At 62.9% G+C, this 24145-nt stretch overlaps 3 protein-coding genes across 5 annotated transcripts; 1 reads left to right on the top strand and 2 right to left on the bottom strand.

The window, feature by feature from the left end:
- The first annotated feature begins 11 nt into the window (after positions 1-11).
- On the top strand, positions 12-6702 carry RNF115 (ring finger protein 115). 3 transcript variants are annotated; one of them, XM_065653550.1, is made up of 9 exons: positions 15-197; positions 1215-1273; positions 2002-2053; positions 3267-3478; positions 3753-3824; positions 3978-4050; positions 4607-4700; positions 5438-5553; positions 5655-6702. In XM_065653550.1, exons 1-9 carry the CDS (start codon positions 138-140, stop codon positions 5769-5771), a joined length of 855 nt encoding a protein of 284 aa, XP_065509622.1. In that variant the 5' UTR covers positions 15-137; the 3' UTR covers positions 5772-6702. The 3 variants fall into 3 exon arrangements, with proteins under 3 accessions (XP_065509623.1, XP_065509622.1, XP_065509621.1); XM_065653549.1 differs by having other exon boundaries at positions 16-215; XM_065653551.1 differs by lacking the exon at positions 5438-5553 and having other exon boundaries at positions 12-215.
- On the bottom strand, positions 6454-19269 carry ITGA10 (integrin subunit alpha 10). Its single transcript, XM_065653540.1, has 30 exons — positions 19123-19269; positions 18394-18505; positions 17782-17879; positions 17608-17690; positions 17384-17498; positions 17179-17306; positions 16559-16707; positions 15219-15369; positions 14907-15072; positions 14743-14816; positions 14350-14494; positions 13152-13300; positions 12933-13076; positions 11764-11967; positions 11529-11659; positions 11173-11339; positions 10328-10470; positions 10153-10260; positions 9316-9401; positions 9099-9240; positions 8676-8768; positions 8527-8603; positions 8362-8445; positions 8203-8287; positions 8011-8124; positions 7843-7929; positions 7636-7749; positions 7450-7545; positions 7248-7361; positions 6454-7158 (listed from the first exon to the last, which is right to left on the bottom strand). Exons 1-30 carry the CDS (start codon positions 19172-19174, stop codon positions 7102-7104), a joined length of 3468 nt encoding a protein of 1155 aa, XP_065509612.1. The 5' UTR covers positions 19175-19269; the 3' UTR covers positions 6454-7101.
- Positions 19270-19866: 597 nt separating this feature from the next.
- On the bottom strand, positions 19867-23629 carry LOC135999941 (toll-like receptor 2). The gene is made up of 2 exons (XM_065653516.1): positions 23617-23629; positions 19867-22411 (listed from the first exon to the last, which is right to left on the bottom strand). Exon 2 carries the CDS (start codon positions 22393-22395, stop codon positions 19867-19869), a length of 2529 nt encoding a protein of 842 aa, XP_065509588.1. The 5' UTR covers positions 22396-22411; positions 23617-23629.
- Between the last annotated feature and the right edge of the window lie 516 nt (positions 23630-24145).

Genomic DNA, 24145 nt, shown 5'->3' with positions numbered 1-24145 from the left:
CCTCGTTGGCCGCTCTGGCGGACCGGGCCAGACGAGCGCGCCGGAAGTCTGAGGCTAGCAGGGTCGTTCCGCCGACGCTCTAGCCGGCGGCCCGCGGGCTCGCTGGCTCGGCGGAGGACTGACGGCAGGGAGAGAAGATGGCGGAGGCCGCGGCCGTGTCCCAGCACCGATTCTTCTGCCACAGCTGCAAGGGGGAGGTCAGCCCCAAGCTGCCGGTGAGCGCCGGGCTGCGCGGGCCGGGGGGGGCCCGGGCGGGGGGGCCGGGTCCCCGCAGCCCGGGGGCTCCGCTGCCCGGGTCACATCGGGGGTGTTTGTGGCCCCGGCCCCTCCCTGGGCCCTCTGGGAACGGCTGGGCCCTTCACACCCCCACATGGGGAACCCCCCCGGAAAACCCGCGGAGGGGGGTGAAACCCCCAAAGGAACCCCCACAGGTGGGGCGACCCCCCCAAAATAACCCCCACGGGTGGGGTGACCCCCCAAAATAACCCCCACGGGTGGGGTGACCTTCAAAAAACCCACAGAGAGGGGCGAAAACCCTCCAAAAAACCCACAGAGGGGGGTGAAAACCCCCAAAATAACCCCCACAGATGGGGTGACCTTCAAAAAACCCACAGAGAGGGGTGAAAACCCCCCAAAAAACCCACAGAGAGGGGTGAAAACCCCCAAAGTAACCCCCACAGATGGGATGACCCCCCCAAAATAACCCCCACAGGTGGGGTGACCCCCCAAAAGACCCCACAGACAGGGACGACACCCCAAAATAACCGCCACAGATGGGGTGACCCTCAAAAAACCCACTGAGAGAGGTGAAAACCCCCCAAAATAACCCCCACAGATGGGGTGACCTCCCAAAATAAACCCCAGAGATGGGGTGACCCCCCCAAAACCCCCATATTGTCACAGTTTGGGTCTTAAAACGTGGATTTGGAGCTTGCACCTGCCCCCGATATTGAATATTTTGGGGGGCGGGCGGGTTCCCGGTGACCTGGGGACCCGTCACTTGTCCCCAAACCCGCGTCACTTGTCCCCAAACCCACGTCCTTGTCCCCAAACCTGTTCCTTCGCCTCGTCCCCTTTGCTGGGGACAGACGCGGCTTTTCAGGTCTCTGTGGGTGCTAAGCCGGGCTTAGGGCCTGACCTGGCTCGGGGACACGCGGCCTCAGCTTTTCCCCGAATTTGGTGGCTAAACCCCTTTTTTTTGGGTGTTTTTCCAGGAATACACATGCCCCAGGTGCGAATCCGGCTTTATCGAAGAAGTCACAGATGATTCCAGGTAACGTTTTACCGCATGCTTAATGTTTCTTCTGGGTTTTTAAGGTGTAAAACCTTTTAAAAAAGCCTCTAAAAACTGTGGACGACGAGGCTAAAATAAGGAATGCAAAATAAAAACATATTTATCAGTGTGAATTCGGACTTAATCCCCAACAAGACTGAAAATCCAAGTGGCTGGAGCCACAAACGTGGAGGATTTGGGGGAAGATTCCCAAGTCGTGAATTAAGACCGTACAACATCCCACGAACAAAAGCGCTTTGGGGTCTTTGAGGCCTTTTTTCTTTGGTCTGTTAGAGTGAAAAATGTGATTTTTTTAGGAATTGAGCGTGAATCTCAGTGACCCGCAGGACGGTTCTTTTTTCTTCTCCAACATCTCAGCCCAAGACAGAAAAAAACCCTTTTCTCTCTAAAATTTGGTCCCTGATTGCCCAGCAGAACAAATTTGGGATCTGAAACGACGCCTGTTCGGTGCTTTTTATGTTCAGTCTTAATGAATTCCTGCGAAAACGGCTTTATTTGGGTCAGAGAGGAACGGTTAAGCCGAGCTCCGCTGCCTGAGCCTTTGTCACGGCCGCGTTTGACTTTGTGTCGCACTCTTCTGAAATAATGCCACATTCTTCTGAAATAACGTCACGCTCCATCTGGTTTTTTTAAATATCGGTGTCTATAAGGCAAGACTTGGGTCTTTTGGGCACTTTTTTGCTCTCACCCGCCTGTTTTTCCTCCAGTTTTCTAGATGGCGGCGGCATCGACGACAGCCCGTCCACGCAGTTCGCAGAGGTGAGTTTTCCTCTTTATTTCTTTTTCTTTTAAATACTCACAAAGAAAATTATTCTCCGGAAGCATCTTCACGTACCGCCCTGCACAAAACACACCTCGTCTCCCCAGAACTTCTCAGGAACTTGCCAAATTTTGCTGCCAGGGTCGGGAGCTGTGTAAAACGGGCGGAAACACAATTTTTACGTGTCTGCTCTGCCTCGCTCAGTGGTCAGGCTGTTCGGGTTTTTGGGTTTTTAAGGAGTTTTAGCTGGTTTTGGGTCCTCCCCGGTGTCTGGAGTGGCGGCTCCTCAGCTGGGGGCGCTTTTTGGGCAGCAAAACGGCTCGGTTCAGTGCCAGAAACACCTGAAATTCCCCTTGGATTTGTCTTGGGGACAAAATTCTCGCCCGTGTTTGTGCGGGATGAAGCGATCGCCTCTTGTCGCCCCCGTCTCGCTTTACAAAGAGCTTCGGGATGTAAATTTAAACAGCTTTTGGGATTAATAATAAATGAAAGTCTTGTCTCGAGCTCAGAGAAAGAAAACCCTCCCGTCTGCGGGTGTTAATTCAGAAAACAAGGTCATCAACCTGATTTCTCCCTTTCCTCCGGTACCAGGCGGCATCGAGAGACCTGTCAGATGAGCTAATTGGGTGGGAAATGGAAATTAAGCCGCTCTGATCGCGGCGTAAAAGAAAATCGCAACCCTGGCGTGACGGGTTCGGTCCCTGCGGTGAATCCCAGGACTTCGCCCCGTCCAGCGTCACTTGTCGACTTGCCGGGTGCTCCTCGTTTTGTCCTTTTCCGCAAACATCGCAAACCCTCAGCCGTTAGTTAAGCCGGTGCTGATCTCAGGACTAGAACCAGGAGGAGAAGGTCACCGGGGGGGCTCTGGGGCCACGATTTTCACTGCCCAAACCCATCGGTTCCCCCGGCAGCTCCGGGTTTGCGTCCCAAACCAACCCTTGGAGAGAAACCCCAACGCTCAGGGACACAAACCCGCCTTAAAGCCGCCGCTTTTGGGGTTTGCGCCCAGCACAGAGCAGCCGCCGCGTCGCTCTCCCCGGGGGCGTCACAGCTCATCAGCGCGGGCTGGAATTCACCTTTTTTCCCGGATTATTTTTATTTTTTTCCCCCTCTCTGGGAGCCACGGAAACCGCACCGGTTCCCGCGTCCCCGCCGCTCCTGACGTGGCCGCCGGCGTGTCTGTGTCTTCCCCCTTTATTTTTCCCCTTGCAGCTCTGGGACCACTTGGACCACACGATGTTTTTCCCCGATTTCCGCCCCTTCCTGAGCGGGAATTCGCTGGACCAGGACGCACGGGAGCCCGAGCGGGTCCCCCCAGCGCAGCCCGAGCTCTGGGGGCCCGGCCGCCCCCCGCGGCTGCCCGTGACGCGCCGGTACCGGCCCCGGGGTAGCTCGCGGCCCGACCGCTCCCCCGCCATCGAAGGGTAAGAGCCTCCGTTGCTTTTACTGGTTTTATCAGGGCTAAAACACAGAATCCCGGGGAGAAACCTGACAAAACGGGGTCACGACACTCATTGTACGTGACTTTTTGAAGCAGAAAATTCAAATTTTCACGTTTACTTTGCCCTTTGTCGGCACAAATCGAAGCCACGCAGTGGGAAAAGGTGATTTTTTTTATTATTACCTCTACCCCGGCGTTTTTTTTTTGCTCAACCTGTTCTTTTTTTTTTGTGCCTTTTCCATCTCTTCCCCCTTTAGGATCATCCAGCAGATCTTCGCGGGGTTTTTCGCCAACTCGGCCATTCCGGGCTCCCAACACCCGTTTTCCTGGTGAGTGCCGAGCGTGGCTTCGACCAGAGCCGTCGCACCAGTAACCCGCACCAGCAGCCACCAGTTCGCAGCTCCGCGGGTTCTTGGCGCGAACCCCGGGGGCTGTTTTGGGGCGGCCGCGGCGGTTTTGGTGATTTGTGGCTCCCGTGGCAGGAGCGGGATGCTGCACTCCAACCCCGGGGACTACGCGTGGGGACAGAGCGGCCTGGACGCCATCGTCACCCAGGTCAGACCCCAAACCGGGGAGAAAACACCCAAACTGCTTGTCCCGGGCGTTTTGCTGTGCCCGGAGGGTTTTTGTGCTGCGTTTTGGTCGGGTGGGATGAGCGGCTCAGGTCCAGGAATGGCCACGGCTTAAAATCCCCGTCACCGTCGGGTTTAAAGTCGGCTCCTCCACGCTCGCACCCGTTTTGGGGCTGATTTGGCCGAATCGAGGCCTTGACTGGATAAAATTCTTATGAGTCAAGGAATTCTAAGCCCAGGGTGTTTGCGGCACGAGGTTCTTTGTCGCAAAACATCTCTCCCGACTCCAAAACCCCCCGGGAGCACAAAACACCTGAGGGTGACGATGTTCAGAGCGGGATTGTTGGGGTTTGAGGTACAAAAATCAGGTTTAAGCACCAAAAGTGGAGCGTCCGAGCTGGGTGCTCCTGGCGCGGGGGCGCCCGCGGTGTCACTTGTGTCACTTTGGGGGTTCAGGAGCAGGTCGGGGGTGTCCCCAGGGCCGGGACGTGTTTGGTGACGTGTTTGGTGACGTGTTTGGTGCCGTTTTCCTCCCGCAGCTCCTGGGACAGCTGGAGAACACGGGGCCACCTCCGGCCGACAAGGAGAAGATCTCGTCCCTCCCCACGGTGCCGGTCACTCAGGAACAAGTCGGTAGGTGACACCGGTGACACCAGTGATGGCGTCACCCCCTCCCCACGCTCCGGGTTCCATTTCTGCTCCCATCACATTTTACCCTTTCAATCCAGCTCCAAATTCCTCTGGAAACGCAGTGTAAAACTCGCGGGTTTTTGCGGTGCGGAGACCTGGGGGCTCTTCACACCATTTCCTGGTCTCGCAATCGCCTCTTCCTGAGGATTTTCCCCATTTTTGCAGAACGAGGATCCCGCCCCAGCCGACCCGTCCCCGGCGGCCCAAACACTCCATTAAAACACAAAAAAAGCCGTTTCTACCGCAGATATTTTTGTCCGGCGCTTTTTATATCCCCGCGGCTCTTCCCTCCCGCCCGGGCAGCCACGAGCGGCCGAATTTCCACTGAATTTCCACCAAATTTTCACCGAATCCACGGCAGATTCTGGGTTTTGCCGTTTGACCCCGCGGAGGCGGCAGCTCCGCACCCCCCACAGTCCCGACATCGGCATCACCGTCGCGACAGTGGCGCGGGGGGGGACACACACGCGGGGTTTCAGTGTCGTTGCCATCGGCCTCAAAACCACCGAGGAATTTTGGCAGCTCCAACCCCCTTAATTCGCTTTATTTTGGGATGTTCTTTGCTCCCCGCCCGGCACACGCGGTGGGTTGAGGGCGAAGGGGCCCCATGAAGCCGGGACTGTGTATTCCCGGGGGGATAAAGCTGCTTTTCCCCCCCCGGCGCTTAATTCCCGTGGCAGACGCGGGTCTGGAGTGTCCGGTGTGCAAGGAGGATTACGCGCTGGCCGAGCAGGTGCGGCAGCTGCCCTGCAACCACCTTTTCCACAGCAGCTGCATCGTGCCCTGGTTAGAGCTGGTAAGAACCCCCCCGGCCTTTATGAACCCCAAATATCCCCCAAAGCCACAGAAATCCACCCCCGAGCGGCATTTGTCTCATTTTTACGGGTTTTTTCGCAGCACGACACGTGTCCCGTCTGCAGGAAAAGCTTAAAAGGGGAAGATTCGACCCGACAAACGCCCAACGGCGACGGTTCGAGCAGCGACAGCCGTGCGCACGAGCGATGGACTTTCTGACCCGGGGGGGGCGTGTTATAAGAAAAAAATAACAACAAAAAAACCCCAAAGTAGCAGGAAATAGAGGGCAGGGGAGGGACGTCCCCCCTGCGGCGTCACCGCGACCGTCCCGGCTCCTTCCTGAAATCTCCGTGGGAACCGCCGCCTTTTAGTCCCAAATTCCAGCTTTTATTTTTTGGGTGGTTTTGACTTGATTTGATACCCGAGGAAACCTCTGGGGTCGGGGGGGGAGCAATTTGGGGACAACCCGCCCTGTCCCCAAGCTCTCGCATCACCTCGCGATGCTCCTCGGGCTAATGGGGAGAAAAACAAGATTTTTCCATTTTTCTCCCCTGTGTCTCGAGCCGGGGGGACGGAATCAAACCCGGGGGGGTTATTTTTGCCTGTTTTCCTCTTGAAAAATGGTCGTTTTTCTTGAGGGAGCAGCAGGATCTCAGTGTCCCCCCCCCAGCTCCTGCACCCAGTGGAGTTTTTCTGTCTTGCGGACTCATTTTTTTGGTTTATTTGGGGTTTTTTTGGGCTGTCCCCCCGCAGCGAGTCCTTTAGGATCCGTAGCTGCCTCGTATCGTATGGACCACATCAAGGAAACCGCTTCATCGGCCCATTCCAGCCTTTAACAACCTCCATTCTCCCTTCATCCCAGAATTTTAAGAGAATCTCTTTATTTTTGTGGATTTTTTTGTTTCTTTTTTTTTAACTTCTGTGTTGTTTTGGGTTATTTTCCCACTTCTGTAACATCTCATCCGCGTTCGCCTCGTTTTTATCGTCCTGATACCGTCTGTGCTTACAGCACCCGCTAAACCAGCCCCTCCCGCCGCGGGGGGGTTAAACTCAGCCTAAGGGAGAGGTAAGTCCCGCCTAAACGTGCCCGGTGCACCACGGACACCCGAGTTTAACCCCGGGGTTTTTTGTTTGCTATTCCGTCAAATAAAGGACTTTATAAAGAAAAAACACACACGGAGGAAGATTGTTGGGGGCATGAGGGGTTTTTTTGGGGGGAGGAATGTCCTGAATTCTGCCCGGATCCGCAAAAGCCCCCCCAGGACCAGCTCCCACTCGTTTCAAGCACCAAACGAGCGTTTCTGCGGGGCTGAAGTTTTATTGATGGAGCCGCTGGTCTCACCCCATTTTCCCACCTCTGCGCCCCCCCAGTGCTTGGGGTCCCGCTTTGGGGGGGTCCCGCGCCCCCCGACCTCACTTCGCTGCATCCCCGCGCCAGCACAATCCAGAGGCGTCGGGGGGGGGGACAGAGGCCCGAGCCCCCCGCTGGTCCCCAAGGGCGGGAAGGGCCGCGTGTCCCCCCCTGACAGCGCCGGGGCCCCCCCAGCCCTCACTGCTCTTCCTCCTTCTCCTCCTCCGGCAGCTTCTTGCGGGTGAAGAAGCCGAGCTGGGGGGCAGAGGGGGAGGATGGTGGGGATGAAGGGCAGAGCTCCCTGTCCCCCCTGTCCCCCCCACACCCCCCAGCCCCCCCGTCACCTTCCAGAGGCAGAAGATGATGAGGCCGAGGAGCAGCAGCCCCCCCAGGACGCTCCCCACCAGGATCCAGAGGGACACGGGCACCCGCTTGGCCTGGCTGATCTCCAGCACCACCTGCGCAACGACACCGGCAGCACGGGGGGGTCCCCACAGCCCCGCTCCCCAATTCCGGGGGGTTTTGGGGGCGCAGGGGGGTTCCCACCTCCCTGCGATGCGCCCCCTCCTCCAGCACCAACACGCGGCTCCCCGGGACCCCCAGCCAGGCGCTGCTGACGACCTTCACGCTCTTGAATTTGGCCTGGGGAGGGGGAAAGCTTGGGGTTCGGGTTGTGTTTGACACCCGCAGAGTTTGGGGTGGGGGGGGGGTCACCCGTCGCCCCCTCCTCACCCCGCGGAAGAACTCGTTGTGGATGGAGCGGAGCAGCTGGACCGAGACGCCCCCGCCGCGCTCCAGCCGGCCCAGCCGGCAGCTCAGCTCCTGGCACCAGGCGTTGCCGCAGTCCTGGGGGCGGAAAATGGGGGAGTGACATCTGGGGGACCCCCCCAGCCCCCAAAATCCCCATCTCGGGCCGGGGGGGGTCATGGTGACGCTCACCAGCCTGTCCACGTGCAGAAGGTCCTGGGGGTGCACGGGGACAACGGTCCCCTTGTCCTCAGGGGGGGGCCGCAGGGTGCAGGTGGCCTGGGGGGGGTGAGGGGCTGAGATCATCACTGGGGGGGCACAGGGACCCCCCCGACCCCCAAATTTGGGGGGGAGACTCACGTTGTCGGCCAGGATGCGGGTGACCGAGAGGAAGGGGACGCGGCGGAAGCCCAGGGCTGGCAGGGCCATGCGCAGGGTGACGTTTCGCACCGGGTAGCACCCCAAATTCTGCACCTGGGAAAGGGGGGACACGGCGGGGTGAGGCAGGACCCCCCCTCCCCCAAAGAAAACCCACCCCCCGCGTCTCCTCACCGTCACCGTCGTCTTGAATTCGGGGCCAGGGCCGTGGGGGAAGGTGCCGGGGGGGTGAACCTCGTAGCGGTGCAGGGTGGCATCGCTGCGGGGACAAGAGCGGGGGTGACATCCCGAACCCCCCGCCCCGAACCCCCCAAAACCTCCCCCCGGCCCCACCTGGCGAGGAAGAGCTCGGGCTCGTAGCGGATGGGGACGGAGAGCTGGACCACGTTGTCCTCCGGTGTCACCTCGGTGCCGTCGCTGGAGGGGACACGTGGCCATGGGGGGGTCGGGAGGACCCTGAGCCCCCCCATGGGGTGTCCCCAAACCCCCCAGCCCTACCTGGTGGCCTCGAGAGTGACCTCGGCTCGCTCGAGGAGGATGGAGCAGCTGAACTCCAGCTCCAGGGTGAAGGAGACCTGGGGGGCACAGGGCGGGACGGTGGGTCCTGGGGGTCCCGGGGGGTCCCGGGGGGGGTCTGGGTCCCCTACCTTGGCCATGGAGCGGAAGACGGGGTGACCGACGCTGCAGAGACGCTGGTGACCCGGCAGCGCCGCGCACTCCAGCTTCACCGCGCCGGGGTCCTGGGGGGAAACGTCACCGGGGTGGGATGGGGACAGGGACGGGGACGAGGGGCTGGGGGGAGTGGGGTGAGCACAGAGGTGGGGGGACATGGAGCCCAACCTTGGGGGGTGGGGACACATATGGGGCCAAATGGAGCCCTAAGTGCCACCAGGATGGGTTGGGGACACATACGGGGCAAAGGGACCTCAAATTCCCGCCTAGAATAGATTGGGGACACAGGCTGCCCAGGGCCAGGGCAGCCCCATTTTTTGGGGACGATGCGGGTTTTGGGGACCATGTGGGTGTTTGGGGACAATGCGGGTGTTGGGGACCCCGCGGTGTCCCCGTACCCGGGGGGTGAGGCTGGAGAGGAGCAGGTTTGGGGACAGGCGCAGGCGCAGGCTGGCGTTGTAGGCGTTCTCCTCCCGGTTCTCCAGCGCCGCCGTCACCGTCACCTTCCTGCGGCCCCGGCGCAGCACCTGGGGGCTCTGCCTGCGGAAACGGGGGGTCACACACCCCGGGGACACCCCGGGGACACCCTGGGGACACCCCGGGGACAGCCGGTACCTGGAGCCGGCGATGTCCATGGTGGCCCTGAGCGCCAGGTCGGTGACGCACTCGTTGTCCTCGCCGCAGTCCTTGAAGAAGGGGACCTGGGAGGGGGTGGGGGTGAGGACCTGGTCACCAGTGTCCACCAGTAATGACCAGTAACCCACCAGAACGCACCAGTACCCGCCGGAACCCACTGGAACCCACCAATAACCACCAGGACCCACCAATAACCCACCAGTAACTCACCAATAACCCACCAGTAACTCACCAATAACCCACCAGTACCCACCAGGACTCACCAGTAACCATCAATAACCCACCAGTAACTCACCAATAACCCACCAGTACCCACCAGGACTCACCAGTAACCATCAATAACCCACCAGTAACTCACCAATAACCCACCAGTACCCACCAGGACCCACCAGTAACCACCAATAACCCACCAGTAACTCACCAATAACCCACCAGGACCCACCAGTAACCACCAATAACCCACCAGTAACTCACCAATAACCCACCAGAACCCACCAGGACTCACCAGTAACCATCAATAACCCACCAGTAACTCACCAATAACCCACCAGTAACTCACCAATAACCCACCAGTAACTCACCAATAACCCACCAGGACCCACCAGGACTCACCAGTAACCATCAATAACCCACCAGTAACTCACCAATAACCCACCAGAACCCACCAGTAACCACCAATAACCCACCAGTAACTCACCAATAACCCACCAGGACCCACCAGTAACCACCAACAACCCACCAGTAACTCACCAATAACCCACCAGAACGCACCAGGACTCACCAGTAACCCACCACCAGTACCCCACCAGTACCCACCAGTTTGCGGATGGTGGTGGGCGACGCCTCGTCCAGCACCGGCCCGGCGGCCTCGGCCACGGCCAAGGTGACGGTGACGCTGAGGGGACGCAGATAATCCGAGGTGTCCTGGGGGAGGGTCCCTGTGAGCCCCCCGGCGGGAAAAGCCACCGGTGTCCCCAGGGAGGGGACTCACCAGGACGTGGAAGGGGACGCGGTGGCAGCTCTGCCGGCCCAGCGGCAGCTGCAGGTGACGCCGCAGCAGGCGCCGCGCGCCCGAGTCGAAGGCGGCGCGGGACCCCGGCGTCCCCTCCTCCAGGGACACGTTGTACCGCAGCTCTGGGGGGGACGGGAAAGCGAAGTGGGTCAGGGGCTTGGGGACAGCTGAGGGGCTGGGGACACCCCGGAGGTGCTCTGGGGACACCCCGGGATGATCTGGGCACGCATGGGACACGCTGGGATGCCGTGGTGACAGCCTTGGATGCTCCGGGAACACCCAGGGATGCTCCAGGGACACCCAGGGACACTCCAGGGACACCCTGGGGTGCTCCGGTGACACCCAGGGACACTCCAGGGACACCCTGGGATGCTCCGGGGACACCCAGGGACACCCTGGGGTGCTCCGGTGACATCCAGGGACACTCCAGGGACACCCTGGGATGCTCCGGGGACACCCAGGGACACTCCAGGGACACCCTGGGATGCTCCGGGGACACCCAGGGACACCCTGGGGTGCTCCGGTGACATCCAGGGACACTCCAGGGACACCCTGGGATGCTCCGGGGACACCCAGGGACACTCCAGGGACACCCTGGGATGCTCCGGGGACACCCAGGGACACCCTGGGGTGCTCCGGTGACATCCAGGGACACTCCAGGGACACCCAGAGATGCTCTGGGGACACCCAGGGACACTCCAGGGGCACCCAGAGATGCTCTGGGGACACCCAGGGACACTCCAGGGACACCCAGAGATGCTCTGGGGACACCCAGGGACACTCCAGGCCCAGCCACCCGGCGTGTCGCCGGTCCCAGCACTCACCGATGTCCCTGTCCCGCTGTCCCCGGGCGCGGGTGGCGGCGCGGAAGCAGACCCTGGCGCGCAGGCAGACGGCGCCGGTGCCGCCGCGGTGACAGTTCCTCTGGATGACGCTGATGGCCGGTGGCTCCACCAACAGCGACGTGTTCACCTGCACGATCTGGCGGGAGCTGGCGGGGAGGGGACAATGGCACCGGGACGGCGACATCGCCACCGGGATGGCGACATCGCCACCGGGACGGTCACGTCCATCCTCCCATTGCAAGGGGAAACTGAGGCACGGGGGGGACTCCAGGAGCGTCCCGGCCCTGGGTGGCCCCGACGCGTCCCCTCCCCATGTCCCCATCCCCGGGACTCACCGCAGCAGCACCGCGGCCCCCTGGGCCCCCACGGCCAAGTCCACCAGCCCGTCCCCGTCCATGTCCCACCGTCCGTCCAGGCTGCGCCCGAAGTAGCGCAGGGTGGGGGCCAGCGCGGCCGCCTCGATGCGCTGGGGGGGACACCGCGTGGCTTCGCCGCCGGCTCGTACGCCGTTGCGCTCAACCTCGCGACGCCCCCGCCGAGCCCCTCCCAGCGCTCCCAGTCCCACCTCACCTGCTTGTACTGGGGCAGGAGGGTCCCCGGGGCGCCGTGGAAGATGTAGAGGGCCCCGCGGTGCCCCCCCTCGAGCGGGGCCCCCACGGCGGCGTCGCCGAGCCCGTCGTGGTTCAGGTCGGGCAGCGCGGCCATGGCGAAGCCGAACCGCGAGTCCTGCGGCCGGGGCTCGGGGCGCAGCGTCCCCGCGGGGGACAGGAGTCGCTGGGGGGACACGGGCACCCCGAGGGCTGCGGTGGGCTCCAGGACGGGGACGGGGGACAAAGGGGGGACCCTGGGCTGCGCGTCCCCTCCTGGTCCTGCTGTGTCGTCCCAAGGCTGCTGCATCCCCTTCAAACCCACTGCAACCCCCCCAGCCCTGCTGTGTCCCCCCCCAGAAACCCACTGCACCCCTCCCAAAACCCCTATAGCCCCCCAAACTCCTGCATCCCCCCCAAAAATCCTGCGTCTCCCAAATCCCCTGCATGGCCCCAAAACCCCTCCACACCCAAAAACCGCTCTACTCCCCAAAAACAGCTGCATCCCCCCCCAAAACCCCTGCTGCATCCCCCCCAAAAAACCTGCATCCCCCAAATCCCCTGCATCCCCCCCAAAAAATCCTGCATCCCCCAAATCCTCTGCATCCCCCCAAAAAATCCTGCATCCCCCAAATCCCCTGCATCCCCCCCAAAAAAACCTGCATCCCCCAAATCCCCTGCATCCCCCCCAAAAAACCTGCATCCCCCAAATCCCCTGCATCCCCCCCAAAAAATCCTGCGTCTCCCAAATCCCCTGCATGGCCCCAAAACCCCTCCACACCCAAAAACCGCTCTACTCCCCAAAAACCGCTGCAACCCCCCCAAAACCCCTGCTGCATCCCCCCCAAAAAATCCTGCATCCCCCAAATCCTCTGCATCACCCCAAAAAAACCTGCACCCCCCAAATCCCCTGCATCCCCCCCAAAAAAACCTGCATCCCCCAAATCCCCTGCATCCCCCCCAAAAAAACCTGCATCCCCCAAATCCCCTGCATCCCCCCCAAAAAATCCTGCATCCCCCAAATCCTCTGCATCACCCCAAAAACCCTGCACACCCCAAAACCACTGCAGCCCCAAAAACCCCTCATCCCCCCAAAATAGCTGCACCCCCCACCCAGCCACGTCCCCCAGTTCCCCTGCTCCCCCCGCTCACCTGCCCCACGCGGTACAGGTACACGCGCCCCGTCTCCCTGCTCTGCGCCCCCAGGTACATGGGCGCTGCCACCAGCAGCACGTCGGTGACACCGTCCCCGTCCACGTCCAGGGGACAAACTTCGCTGCCGAAGTAGGAGCCGATCTGCGGACAAAGCGGGCGGCCCCGTGAGGGCGAACCCCATCCCACGGCTGCCTGTCCCCCCCAAACGGCTCCCACCTGCTCCCCCGTGAGCGCCTGGGCCACTGTCACCGCCCCCGTGGTGGCCATCTGGAAGAGGATGACCTTGCCCTTGTGCTGGAAGCGGGGGGCTCCGGCCACCAGCAGCCGCTGCCCCCCCGGCAGCCGCAGCGAGGAGACGGTGTAACCTGGGGGGACAGAGCGGGGACGGTGCTGCTGCTGCTCGTCACCGCGTGTCCCCAGGGCACTGAGTGTCCCGGGTTTGCCTGGTGTCCCCAGGGCAGGGAGCATCTCTGGGGACACGGAGCATCCCTGGGGACATGGAGCATCACAGGGACACGGAGCACCCCTGGGGACATGGAGCATCCCTGGGGACACGGAGCATCACAGGGACACGGAGCATCCCTGGGGACATGGAGCATCCCGGGGACACGGAGCATCCTGGGGTCACGGAGCATCCCGGGGACACAGAGCATCACAGGGACACAGAGCATCCCGGGGACACGGAGCATCCCAGGGACACGGAGCATCCCTGGGGAAATGGAGCATCCCGGGGACACGGAGCATCACAGGGACACGGAGCATCCCTGGGGACATGGAGCATCCCGGGGACATGGAGCATCACAGGGACACAGAGCATCAGAGGGACACAGAGCATCCCTGGGGACATGGAGCATCCCTGGGGACATGGAGCATCCCTGGGGACAGAGCATCACAGGGACACGGAGAATCCCTGGGGAAATGGAGCATCCCGGGGACACGGAGCATCACAGGGACACAGAGCATCCCTGGGGACATGGAGCATCCCTGGGGACAGAGCATCACAGGGACACGGAGAATCCCTGGGGAAATGGAGCATCCCGGGGACACGGAGCATCACAGGGACACGGAGCATCCCTGGGGACATGGAGCATCCCGGGGACATGGAGCATCACAGGGACATGGAGCATCAGAGGGACACAGAGCATCAGAGGGACACAGAGCATCCCTGGGGACATGGAGCATCCCTGGGGACATGGAGCATCCTGGGGACACAGAGCATCACAGGGACACGGAGCATCCCTGGGGACACGGAGCATCCCGGGGACACGGAGCATCACAGGGACACGGAGCATCCCGGGGACACGGAGCATCCCGGGGACACGGAGCACCCCTGGGCACAGAGCACCTTCGGTTCACCCCAAATCCCTCAGGACACCCCTGGGGCCACCCCCCGGCCCTGGGGCCACCCCCGTACCCAAATAGGCCGCGTGGTTCTTCAGCTGGGGCGGGAAGTGCGGGCGCAGTTGGCTGCGGGGGGGCACGATGCGCCCGCGCCCGCTCTCCTCCAGCACGGCCCCCTCCCAGTCGTAGGCGCCCACCGTCCCGAAGAGGAGCCCGTCCTGCGGGGGGGACACCGTGGCAGCTCGGGGGGGACACACGCGTGTGTCACACACCTCGAGGACGTGGCGTGTGCGGCGATGCGTCACCGTCCCCAAAATGCCCCAAAATGGGGATTGTCCCAACTCCGGACACTCAGCGCCCGGCGGGGCGGTGACGCACAACCCCGGGACGGGCTGAGGGTGATTTTCCGCTTCTGCCACCCCCCTCCCCCCCCAGGGCCCGATCCTGCACGTCCCCGCGGTGTCACCTCCAGGACGTGGACGGAGAAGCCGATCTGGGACATCTCCAGCTCGAAGGAACTCGCGTTGTACCCGTGGGTGCCTGGGGAGGGGGCGGAGGGGACATTATTCCTCCAGATGCGGTTCCAGCTGTTTATTCTGCACCCCGTCCCGGCTCCAGGCCCCGCGTCACCTTCCAGGCTGAAGATCCTGTCCCCCAGGGCGTCCACGATGTCGTTGAGCGCGGCCTCGTCGGTGACGTTGAAGAAATATTTCTCGTCGGGGTCGCTGGCGATGAACTTGATCTCGCGGATGAAATCCTCGGGGTCCTGCTGCCGGCGCAGGTAGTGGCCCAGCACCTGGGGACAGGGACACCGCGTCAGACTGGGGACAAATCCTGGCCTTACCCTGGCACGGCACGCAGGGGGAATGGGGAAACTGAGGCACGGCACGCAGGGGGAATGGGGAAACTGAGGCACGGCACGCAGGGGGAATGGGTGCTCACTGCAATGGCGTAGCGGGTGACGTTGCGCTTGTCACACTCGGCCAGCGCCTCGGGCAGCTCCTCGCCGTCGTGGGACTCCCCGTCCGTCACCACGATCATCAGGCGGGTGGCGTCCGCCCGCCCGCCCCGCTCGGGGCTGAAGGCCTCGGTGCTGCCGCGGGGACGGGGCGTGAGGCCGATCCCAGTCCTGGGCCTGATCCCGATCCTGAGCCCAACTTCCCCCCCAGTCCCAGTCCCAACCCTGACCTCAATCCCAGCCCTAAATCCGACCACGATGCCAATTCTGATGCTAATCCTGACCCCAATCCCAACCTCGACTCTGCTCCTGATCCCGACTCCAGTTTCGACCCAGTCCCGATACTGATCCTGATCCCAACCCTAGTCCTGATTCCAATCCCAATTCCAACCCTGATCCCAAGCCCAATCCCAACCTAAATCCCAACCCCAATCCTGATCCCAAGACCAATCCTGACCCAAATCCCAACCTCAACCCCAATCCGAACCCAAATCCCAACCCCAATCCCAACCCCAAATCCCAACCCCAACCCTGACCCAAATCCCAACCCCAACACTGATCCCAAGACCAATCCTGACCCAAATCCCAACCCTGGATCCCAACCCCAACAGCCATCCCAACCCCAACACTGATCCCAACCCCAACCCTGACCCAAATCCCAACCCCAACACTGGCCCCAAACCCAATCCTGACCCAAATCCCAACCCCAACACTGATCCCAAGCCCAACCCTGACCCAAATCCCAACCCCAACACTGGCCCCAAACCCAATCCTGACCCGAATCCCAACCCCAACACTGACCCCAACCCCAACCCTGACCCAAATCCCAACCCCAACACTGGCCCCAACCCCAACCCTGACCCAAATCCCAACCCCAACACTGGCCCCAACCCCAACCCTGACCCAAATCCCAACCCCAACACTGACCCCAAGCCCAACCCTGACCCAAATCCCAACCCCAACACTGGCCCCAAACCCAATCCTGACCCAAATCCCAACCCCAACACTGGCCCCAAACCCAATCCTGACCCAAATCCCAACCCCAACACTGATCCCAAGCCCAACCCTGACCCAAATCCCAACCCCAACACTGGCCCCAGCCCCAACCCTGACCCAAATCCCAACCCCAACACTGGCCCCAACCCCAACCCTGACCCAAATCCCAACCCCAACACTGGCCCCAAGCCCAACCCTGACCCAAATCCCAACCCCAACACTGACCCCAAGCCCAACCCTGACCCAAATCCCAACCCCAACACTGACCCCAAGCCCAACCCTGACCCGAATCCCACCGCCAGCCCCCATCCCGCCCCACGCCGCGCACCAGGCCGTGCGGACGGCCATGGCCGTGCGCGTCTCGCGTCCCTCCTGCCGGCTGATGTTCCTGGCGGCCTCCACCACCTCCTGCGCCGAGCGGTACCGGCCCAGCGCCCACTCGTGCACCGCGTGCTCCCCGTACTGCAGCACCCCCACCTGCGCGGGACGGGCTCAGACCCCAAAACATCCACCCAAAATATCCCCCCCAAAACCATCCCCCAGCGCCCACTCTGGGGACAACGGCATCATCCTGGGGACAATGGCGTCACCCCAGGGATGGTGGCATCACCACAGAGATGGTGATATTGCCCTGGGGACAATGGCATTGCCCCGGGGACACCATCATGGCCCTGAGGACACTGTCACAGCCCTGGGGACACCACCATAGAATCACATTTTGGTTGGAAAAGTCCCTCAGGATCATCAAGTCCAACAGTTGACCCAACACCGTTGCCAAACCGTGTCCCTGAGAACCTCATCTCCATGGCCCTGGGGACACCAGCACGGCCCCGGGGACACTGTCACAGCCCTGGGGACACCTGCACGGCCCCGGGGACACTGTCACAGCCCTGGGGACACCAGCACGGCCCCGGGGACACTGTCACAGCCCTGGGGACACCAGCTCACCTGGATCTGCCCGGGTCCGATGAAGAACCTGCTGAGGACGTTGCTGAGGAAGTTCTGCACCTCCACCCAGGGGTAGATGCTGTTGGAGCCGTCCAGGACGATGACAATGTCCATGTAGGTGGAGCAGCCTGGCAGGGGACAGGGGACACGGCTGGCACCGGCGTGTCACAGCCCCGGGCGCCCCGTCCCCGCCGTCCCCACTCACGCTGAGCCGTGGGCGCCATCGTCCCCACCGCCCGCAGCTCCCCGTCCAGGCGGGCGCAGGCGCCGGTGCTGAAGACGGAGGTGCCGCACGTCTGGGACCACAGCGGGGCACACGCCTGCCCGGGGGGACATGGGGACACGTGGGGACACATGGGGACACGTGGGGACACACAGCCCGAGACCCGACCCCTCCGCACCCCGCCGTGCCTCAGTTTCCCCTCTCACCACGAAGCCACCGTCCTCGGAGTCCAGGAGGGTCATCCCGAGGTGGCCGCGGTGGGGAGGGGACAACAGGGGCGTTGTGGACCCTCGGTGACAGGGACAGAGAGACGGGGGGGGTCAGCACCGCGGCGTCCCCCGCCAGCCCCGCTGTCACCCCCCCGTGTGACACGGCGGTACCGAGGTTGGCTTTGTCGCACGTGGCGTTTTGGGGTCCCACGCGGCACTTGTAGACGTCACCTTGGCCGTCCCCGTCCCACGGCGCCGCCACCAGCAGCCTGTGGGGACGTGGCGAGGGGACACTGGCCGGGTCACGGGCACCAGCGTTGTCACCGCGCCACCCGAGCCGCGTGGGGTTTTTCTGGGGGAAAAATGCCCAAATCCTGCCCGCCCCCGGCACCGGCATCGCGCCACCGGCACCGGCATCGTGCCACGGCGCTTCCGCCACCAGCCCCGGGCGGTTTCCGTCTGTCTGCCTGTCCAGCTGTCTGTCTGTCCTGCCGTCTGTCCGTCCTGCCTTTGATGTGTGTCCCAAGCCCCGGGGCCCCCCCCAGTTTTACCCGTGGGACCCTTATTTTCACGCGTGTCCCCCCACTCAGCTGCGTCACGGCAAAGCACAAATCTGCGTCGGACCTTAAAACACCATTTCTGGCCCCGAAAAAACACTGGGGTGGGCTTTGGCGCCCCCCCCTTCCCTGCCTCAGTTTCCCTGCCCCACAGGGTGTCCCGGGGGGGATCACAGCCCCAGGGGGTGTCCCCAGGTCCCCCCACCATGTGTCCCCCCCCACTCACCACTTCTCCCCGTCGTCCACCCGCTGCAGCACCTTGTAGCCAAACTGGGCTTCTGGTGGCCCCAGGAAGAGCCGCGGGTCCCTCACGTCGACATTGAACCCCACGCACAGCCCTGGGGGGGGGGACGCCCTGATGGGGGGACACCCGCGGACCCAGGCGTCCTGCAGCACCCAGCACCCCAAATTCCGGGTGGGGAAACTGAGGCACGGGGCGGGCGAGGGCCAGCGCTGGCTGCGTGCCTCAGTTTCCCCATGTGGAGGGGACGTGCCCAGATGGGACGGGCTGGGGACACAACTGCCACCCCCCCCTCCTTGAGGGGGTGGAAGAAAAAATAAAAACCCCACCTTTTCTATCTTTTTTCTTCCCCAAAATGTAGAGATTTTCCATTAAACTTGTTTTTTTTAATTCCGTTTAACCAAGTTTGGCTTCGTTCCCCACCAACACTGAACCTCCGCAGCCACAAAACCAGGGGGGTAGTTTGCCCCCCCCCCAACCCCAAAAATACACAGCGAGGAAGAAAAAGACCCCAAATCGGGCGCCCCCCCCCCAGCTCGCCGGGGGGACCCGCGCGGCTGCGCTCGGGGTGACCAACACCCAGCTCAGCCCCAACCCCAGATTCCTTCACTTTGCACCCCCCAAAAAACCCACATATTTTTTCCCCAAATACCCTTTTTTCCCAAAATACCTTTTTTTCCCCCAAAATCCGGCTGCGTTTTGGGGTGATTTTACCTGGAAGCAGGAGCAGCGCGGGGAGAAGCCGCCGGCACCCGCCGCCCTCCATCGCCCAGCGGCTCAAAGGTGACTCTGTCTCCGGCCGGGATATTTATATATTTTTTTTTCCTCTTTTTTTAATTTTTTTTTTCCCTCCTCCTTCATCTTCAATTGGCTGCTAAAAATAAACAGTCAGAGCGTGTTTTTTTTTTTTCTTTGGGGGGGTGGATTTAAGGAAAGAAAAGGCAAAGTGGAGAAAAACAGGGAAAAAACCGATAATTTGGGGGGGCGGGCAGGAGGACGCGGGATTTGGGGGCACCTGGTGCTGATAAATGGGATTTTTTTCCCCCGTTTTCTGGCAATCTGGGCCCAGTAAGGGGGGCACGTGTGTCCCCCTGGGGCGGGATGTCCCGTGGAGGTGACGGGGACACCCAGAGCTTCTCCTTGGGGACGTTGGTGTCGGGCTGGGGGTGTCGGGACGGGGGTTTTGGGGGTCACCGCGTGTCCTCCTGGCTGGATTTGGGCTGGATTTGGGCTGGATTGAGGGTGGGCGCGTCCGCCGGGTGGCACTGCCACCTCCCGGCCGCTGTCCCCATCTCCTCTTGTCCCTTGGAGGAGCTTGAGAAGATGAAGTGACCTCAGCCAGGACCCCCCCAAACCCTTGAGCAGGGGAAACTGAGGCAGGGGAGATGCCCAACCCACGGTGTGTGTCCCCGAAACCACCTCCCCATTCCTGCAGGACACTGGAGCAAGACGCCGCCTCTACATGGTGACATCCACAGCCGCGTCCCCCTCGCCGCTGCCCCCCCCCAGCTCCCCGGCTGCCCCCAGGAGGCTGCGGAGCTGCAGCCAGAAGAAGGGGCGTCTGGAGGCCTCGCGGGGCCACTCCAGGTACGTCTTGGTGCCCAACATCTTGCGGAGCCGCGCGAAGCGCCGCGGCAAGCCCTGCACCTCGACGGGCTCCTTCACCACCAGGATGACGTCCCCGGCGCCCAGCCCCACGGCGCGCTGGTGCGCGAAGTAGAGCTCGTAGTTGCACCACTCGCTGTCCACGAAGCTGCGGGACAGGACGAAGACGACCTTGGAGCTCCTCTCGATGTTCTCCACGATGTTCTCGATGATCCAGCGCCCCGGCGTGAAGTCCCGCTCGTGGATGCAGAGCCGGTATGGCGGGGTGGCATTCTCCAAGCGGTGCAGGAGCTCCCGGCGGACCCAGGCGGCGTCGGCGCGGCTGTAGGAGATGAAGGCGTGGTAGGAGCAGCGCCGCGGCGCGCCCGCGGCGCGCTGGCCGCCGTACTTGGCGCGGGTCAGGCGGTACGTGGCGCGGAGGTACCAGCCGGCGTCCAGCTTCCAGCAGAGGACGGCGCAGGCGGCCACCGCCACCGCCGTGCTGGCCACCGCCACGGCCACCAGCGCCGGCACGTCGCACTCCAAGGGCCGCGGGGCGTAGGCGGCCACGGCCGTGTCCAGCAGCGCCTCGGGGTGGTAGCAGGTCCAGTTTTGGGGCCAGTCGGCCAGGACGGGGCGTCCCCGCCGGCGCGTCTCCTCCAAGAAGAGGTGCAGGTCGCAGGCGCAGTGGTAGGGGTTGTTGCCGGCCGCCAGGCTGACGAGCCGCGGCATGTTGACGAAGGAACCGCGGTTGATGACGCCGAAGGAGTTGCCGTCGATGGCCAGCACCTCCAGGCGGGGACACGTCCACTCCGACGGGATGAACTTGATCTTGTTGCCGCTCAAGCGCAGCTCCCGCAGCCGCGGGCTCCGGGCGAAATAGTCCATGTCCAAGCGGTCGAGCTGCGAGTAGGAGAGGTCCAGGAACTCCAGGGTGGTGGGCAGGCACCCAAAGGTCCCCACCGTCGCCCGGTTGTGGCGCAGGGCCAGCCAGCGCAAGGCGGGACTCCATTGGCACGTCTCCCGCAGGCCGCCCAAGCCGTTGTGGCTGGCGTCGAGGCGGGTGAGCCGGGGCCAGCTCCGCGTCAAGGTGGCCACCACGGCCAGGCTGAGGAGCTGGTTGGTGGCCAAGGTGAAGCTCTCCAGCTTGGGCATGATGCCCTGGTAGCGGCAGCGCTGGTTGTAGATAAAAGCGTCTTCCAGGCGGTTGTTGGAGATGTCCAAGGCCTCCACGTTGCGCATCTCGCCCCAAGCGTCGCAGGGGACGTAGTTGAAGTTGACGTTGATGATGGAGAGGGCGACCACGCCGCTCAGCCAGGTGAAGGTCCAGTCGAAGCGCAGCACGTCCGGGTTGCTGATGTCCTGCAGCAAGAGCCGGTCGAGCCGCGGAGCCGCCGTCCCCACGCCGGAGCCGTCCCACCGCGGCGAGCGGGCGAAGTCGATGGCCACCAGCGCCAAGTCGCGGACGCGGGAGCGCTGGATGTTGAGCAAGGCCAAGCGCAGAAGGTTCTCGTTGAACTTGCCGCGGTAGAAGACCAGCTTGGTGACCCGCAACTCGGCCAGACCGGCAAAGGGGTCGGCGTCACCGGAGTAGTAGGTGAACTCGAAGAGGTTGCGGAAGCGCAGGAGCTCGAGGGGTTTGTCCCGCAGGTCCCGCAGCATCGCCGGCAGAGCCGCCGCGCTCTCGTCCAGCGCCACGTCGCACCACAGCTCCGTGGTGTTGAGCCAGGAGAAGGCGCCGGCCTCGTAGTGCAGGAGCCCGGAGGCCGACTTGATGGCGAACTTGTGCAGCGCCGTGTCCTTCAAGACGGCGAAGTCCCCGCGGGAGATGTCCCGCAGCAGCGGCCCCCCCAGCGACAGCTCCCGCAGCCGCCGCAGCCGCCCGAAGACGCCGTCCAAGGCCGCGCTGCCGTAGAGGTTGTTGGACATGTCCAGCCAACGCAGGTTGGCCAACGGCGCCAACGCCGGCGCCGGGATGTGGTCGAGGGAGTTGTTGAAGAGCCGGAGATGCTCCAGGAGGGGGTTGGAGAGGAAGGCGCCCGGCGCGATGCGGGAGATGCTGTTGTAAGCCAGGTCCAAGCGCTGGAGCTGGGCCATGCCGGCGAAATCGGCCGCCGTGATCTCCCGCAGCTTGTTGTAGGACAGGTCCAGCTCACGGAGGCCACCGGGGAGAGCGGGGGGCACCCGGGCCAGGTCCTGCCCCCGGCACAGCCCCGTCCCGCCCGCAGCGTCGATTTGGCACGGCGGCCACGCCGCGCCCCCCGCCAGCGCCAGCAGCGCCAGCCACCAAACCCCGCGGGCGCCGGGGGCCGGGGGGGGACGCATGGCGTCCGGCGGGGACACGGGGGACACGGGGAGGTGCCACCACCGGCAGGGACGGGGCTGGAAGGGGCATCCGGGCATCGGCGGCCGAGCCGTCCTGTGGCGGGAGAGGGGGGTCAGCGGTGGCACCGGGGGGTCCCCGAACCCCGGGATCAAGCTCTGGGGGGACACCAGGGGCAGGAGGTGGCACCTGGATCCAGTGGGATGGGGATGGGTGAATCCTCCCCTGGGGGCTCAGGGACTGGACCCCAGGGGGAACTGGGGATCGGATCCCAGAGATCAGATCCTGGATCTCCGGGGGATCGGGGATTGGATCCCAGGGATCAGATCCTGGATCCCGGGGGACTGGGGGAATTGGGAACTGGATCCCAGAGGGATCAGGGTTTGAATCCTGGGAAACAGGGTCGGTATTGGGGGGTGGGACTGGATCCCAGGGCTCAGGAAACAGATCACGGGGGCGCTGGGGGCTGGAGGATCCCCGGGGGATCAGGAACCGTATTCAGGTTGGGGGGGAGATCAGGGACTGGATCCCAGGGACCATGTCCCAGGGTCCCCAGGCCAGGGGGGACACACCTCAAATCCCCGGGGGCTTGCAGAGCAGATCCCGGGGCAGATCCCGGGGGATTTGGGCCACCGGATCCCACAAGCCGAGAGTCCAAACCCCCCCAGGCTGAGCCCCCGCTTGGCTGCGCTGCAGGGATTGTGGGTGGGGTTTCATTTTCCAATTAAACAAATTTTAAAAATATATTAAAAAAAAAAACCTAAAAAATGGGCTTTTTCACACAGAGTCGAACTTGTGCTCAGCAGCCGCGGGGGGTGCAGCCACATCTGGGTGTTTTTATTAGAGGGAGGAGGGAAAGAAACCCTAAAAAACTCCAGGAAACTGGGGAAAACCCAGTGGGGGTCTGTCCTGCGGGGACAGACGTGCCCCCCCCGCGGTCACAGCCGCCCCGGATTGTCCCCCCAGCCCCGGGGGGGACACAGGAGCCTTAAAAATGTCACCCCCGCGCCAGCCGCTCCTCCCCGCGCTGGCACGGAAAGGAGGAAAAACACCTGGAATTGGCCCAAAAATGTGCTGGGGGGGATCTGCAGGGGTGGGGGGTCCCCAGTGCCCCCGCTCAGGGTCCCTTTGTGTCTGTCCCCCCCGTGGGAACCCCGCACCCACGTGGAGAAACTGAGGCACGAGCGACCTTCATCCCCACCCGCATCTTCCTCATTCCCCGCGTGCCGCAGGGACACTCCTGTCACCTTTGTCACCCCCCAAAATAGCCCCCCCAACCCCCGATCACCTGCAGCCCCTACCTGGGGGGACGAGTCCGGCCGGTGTCACGGGGCGGGAGCGGACGCGGGTGACATGGGGACAACAGGATGGGTGTCGGTGTCACCGGGGTGGGGACATCAGCCCTGGTCACTTTCTGCCCCCCCCGGGGGGTTGGAGCCGCCAGTGCATGGCAGGGGGGGCTGAAGTGTCCCCGAAACGGCGACACTGCTTGTGACGGGCGTGGCGCAGTGCCCCCAGTTCAAACCAGTGCCCCCAGTCCAGCCCAGTGCTCCCAGTTCAAAGCAGCGCCTCCAGCTCGTCCCGGCACTCCCAGTTCAAACCAGTAGCCCCAGCTCAGCCAAGTGCTTCCAGTCCAAACCAGTATCCCCAGTTCAAACCAGTGCCCCCAAGAGCAGCACCCCCAGTCCTCCCAGTGCCCCCCCCAGCTCCATCCCTCCACACTGGGGGATCCCAGGGGGGATAAGTGTCATTTTTTTTATTATTAAAGACGATTCTGGGGAGAAATCGGGGGGTTTTGGTGTAAAATAGGAGCGGTGGAGATGGCGGGGG

The sequence above is a fragment of the Caloenas nicobarica genome, chromosome 31 (assembly GCF_036013445.1).
Source record: "Caloenas nicobarica isolate bCalNic1 chromosome 31, bCalNic1.hap1, whole genome shotgun sequence".
NCBI lineage: Eukaryota > Metazoa > Chordata > Aves > Columbiformes > Columbidae > Caloenas > Caloenas nicobarica.
The sequence above is the reverse complement of the archived record's forward strand: the minus strand, read 5'-3'. Positions and strand labels throughout refer to the sequence as shown.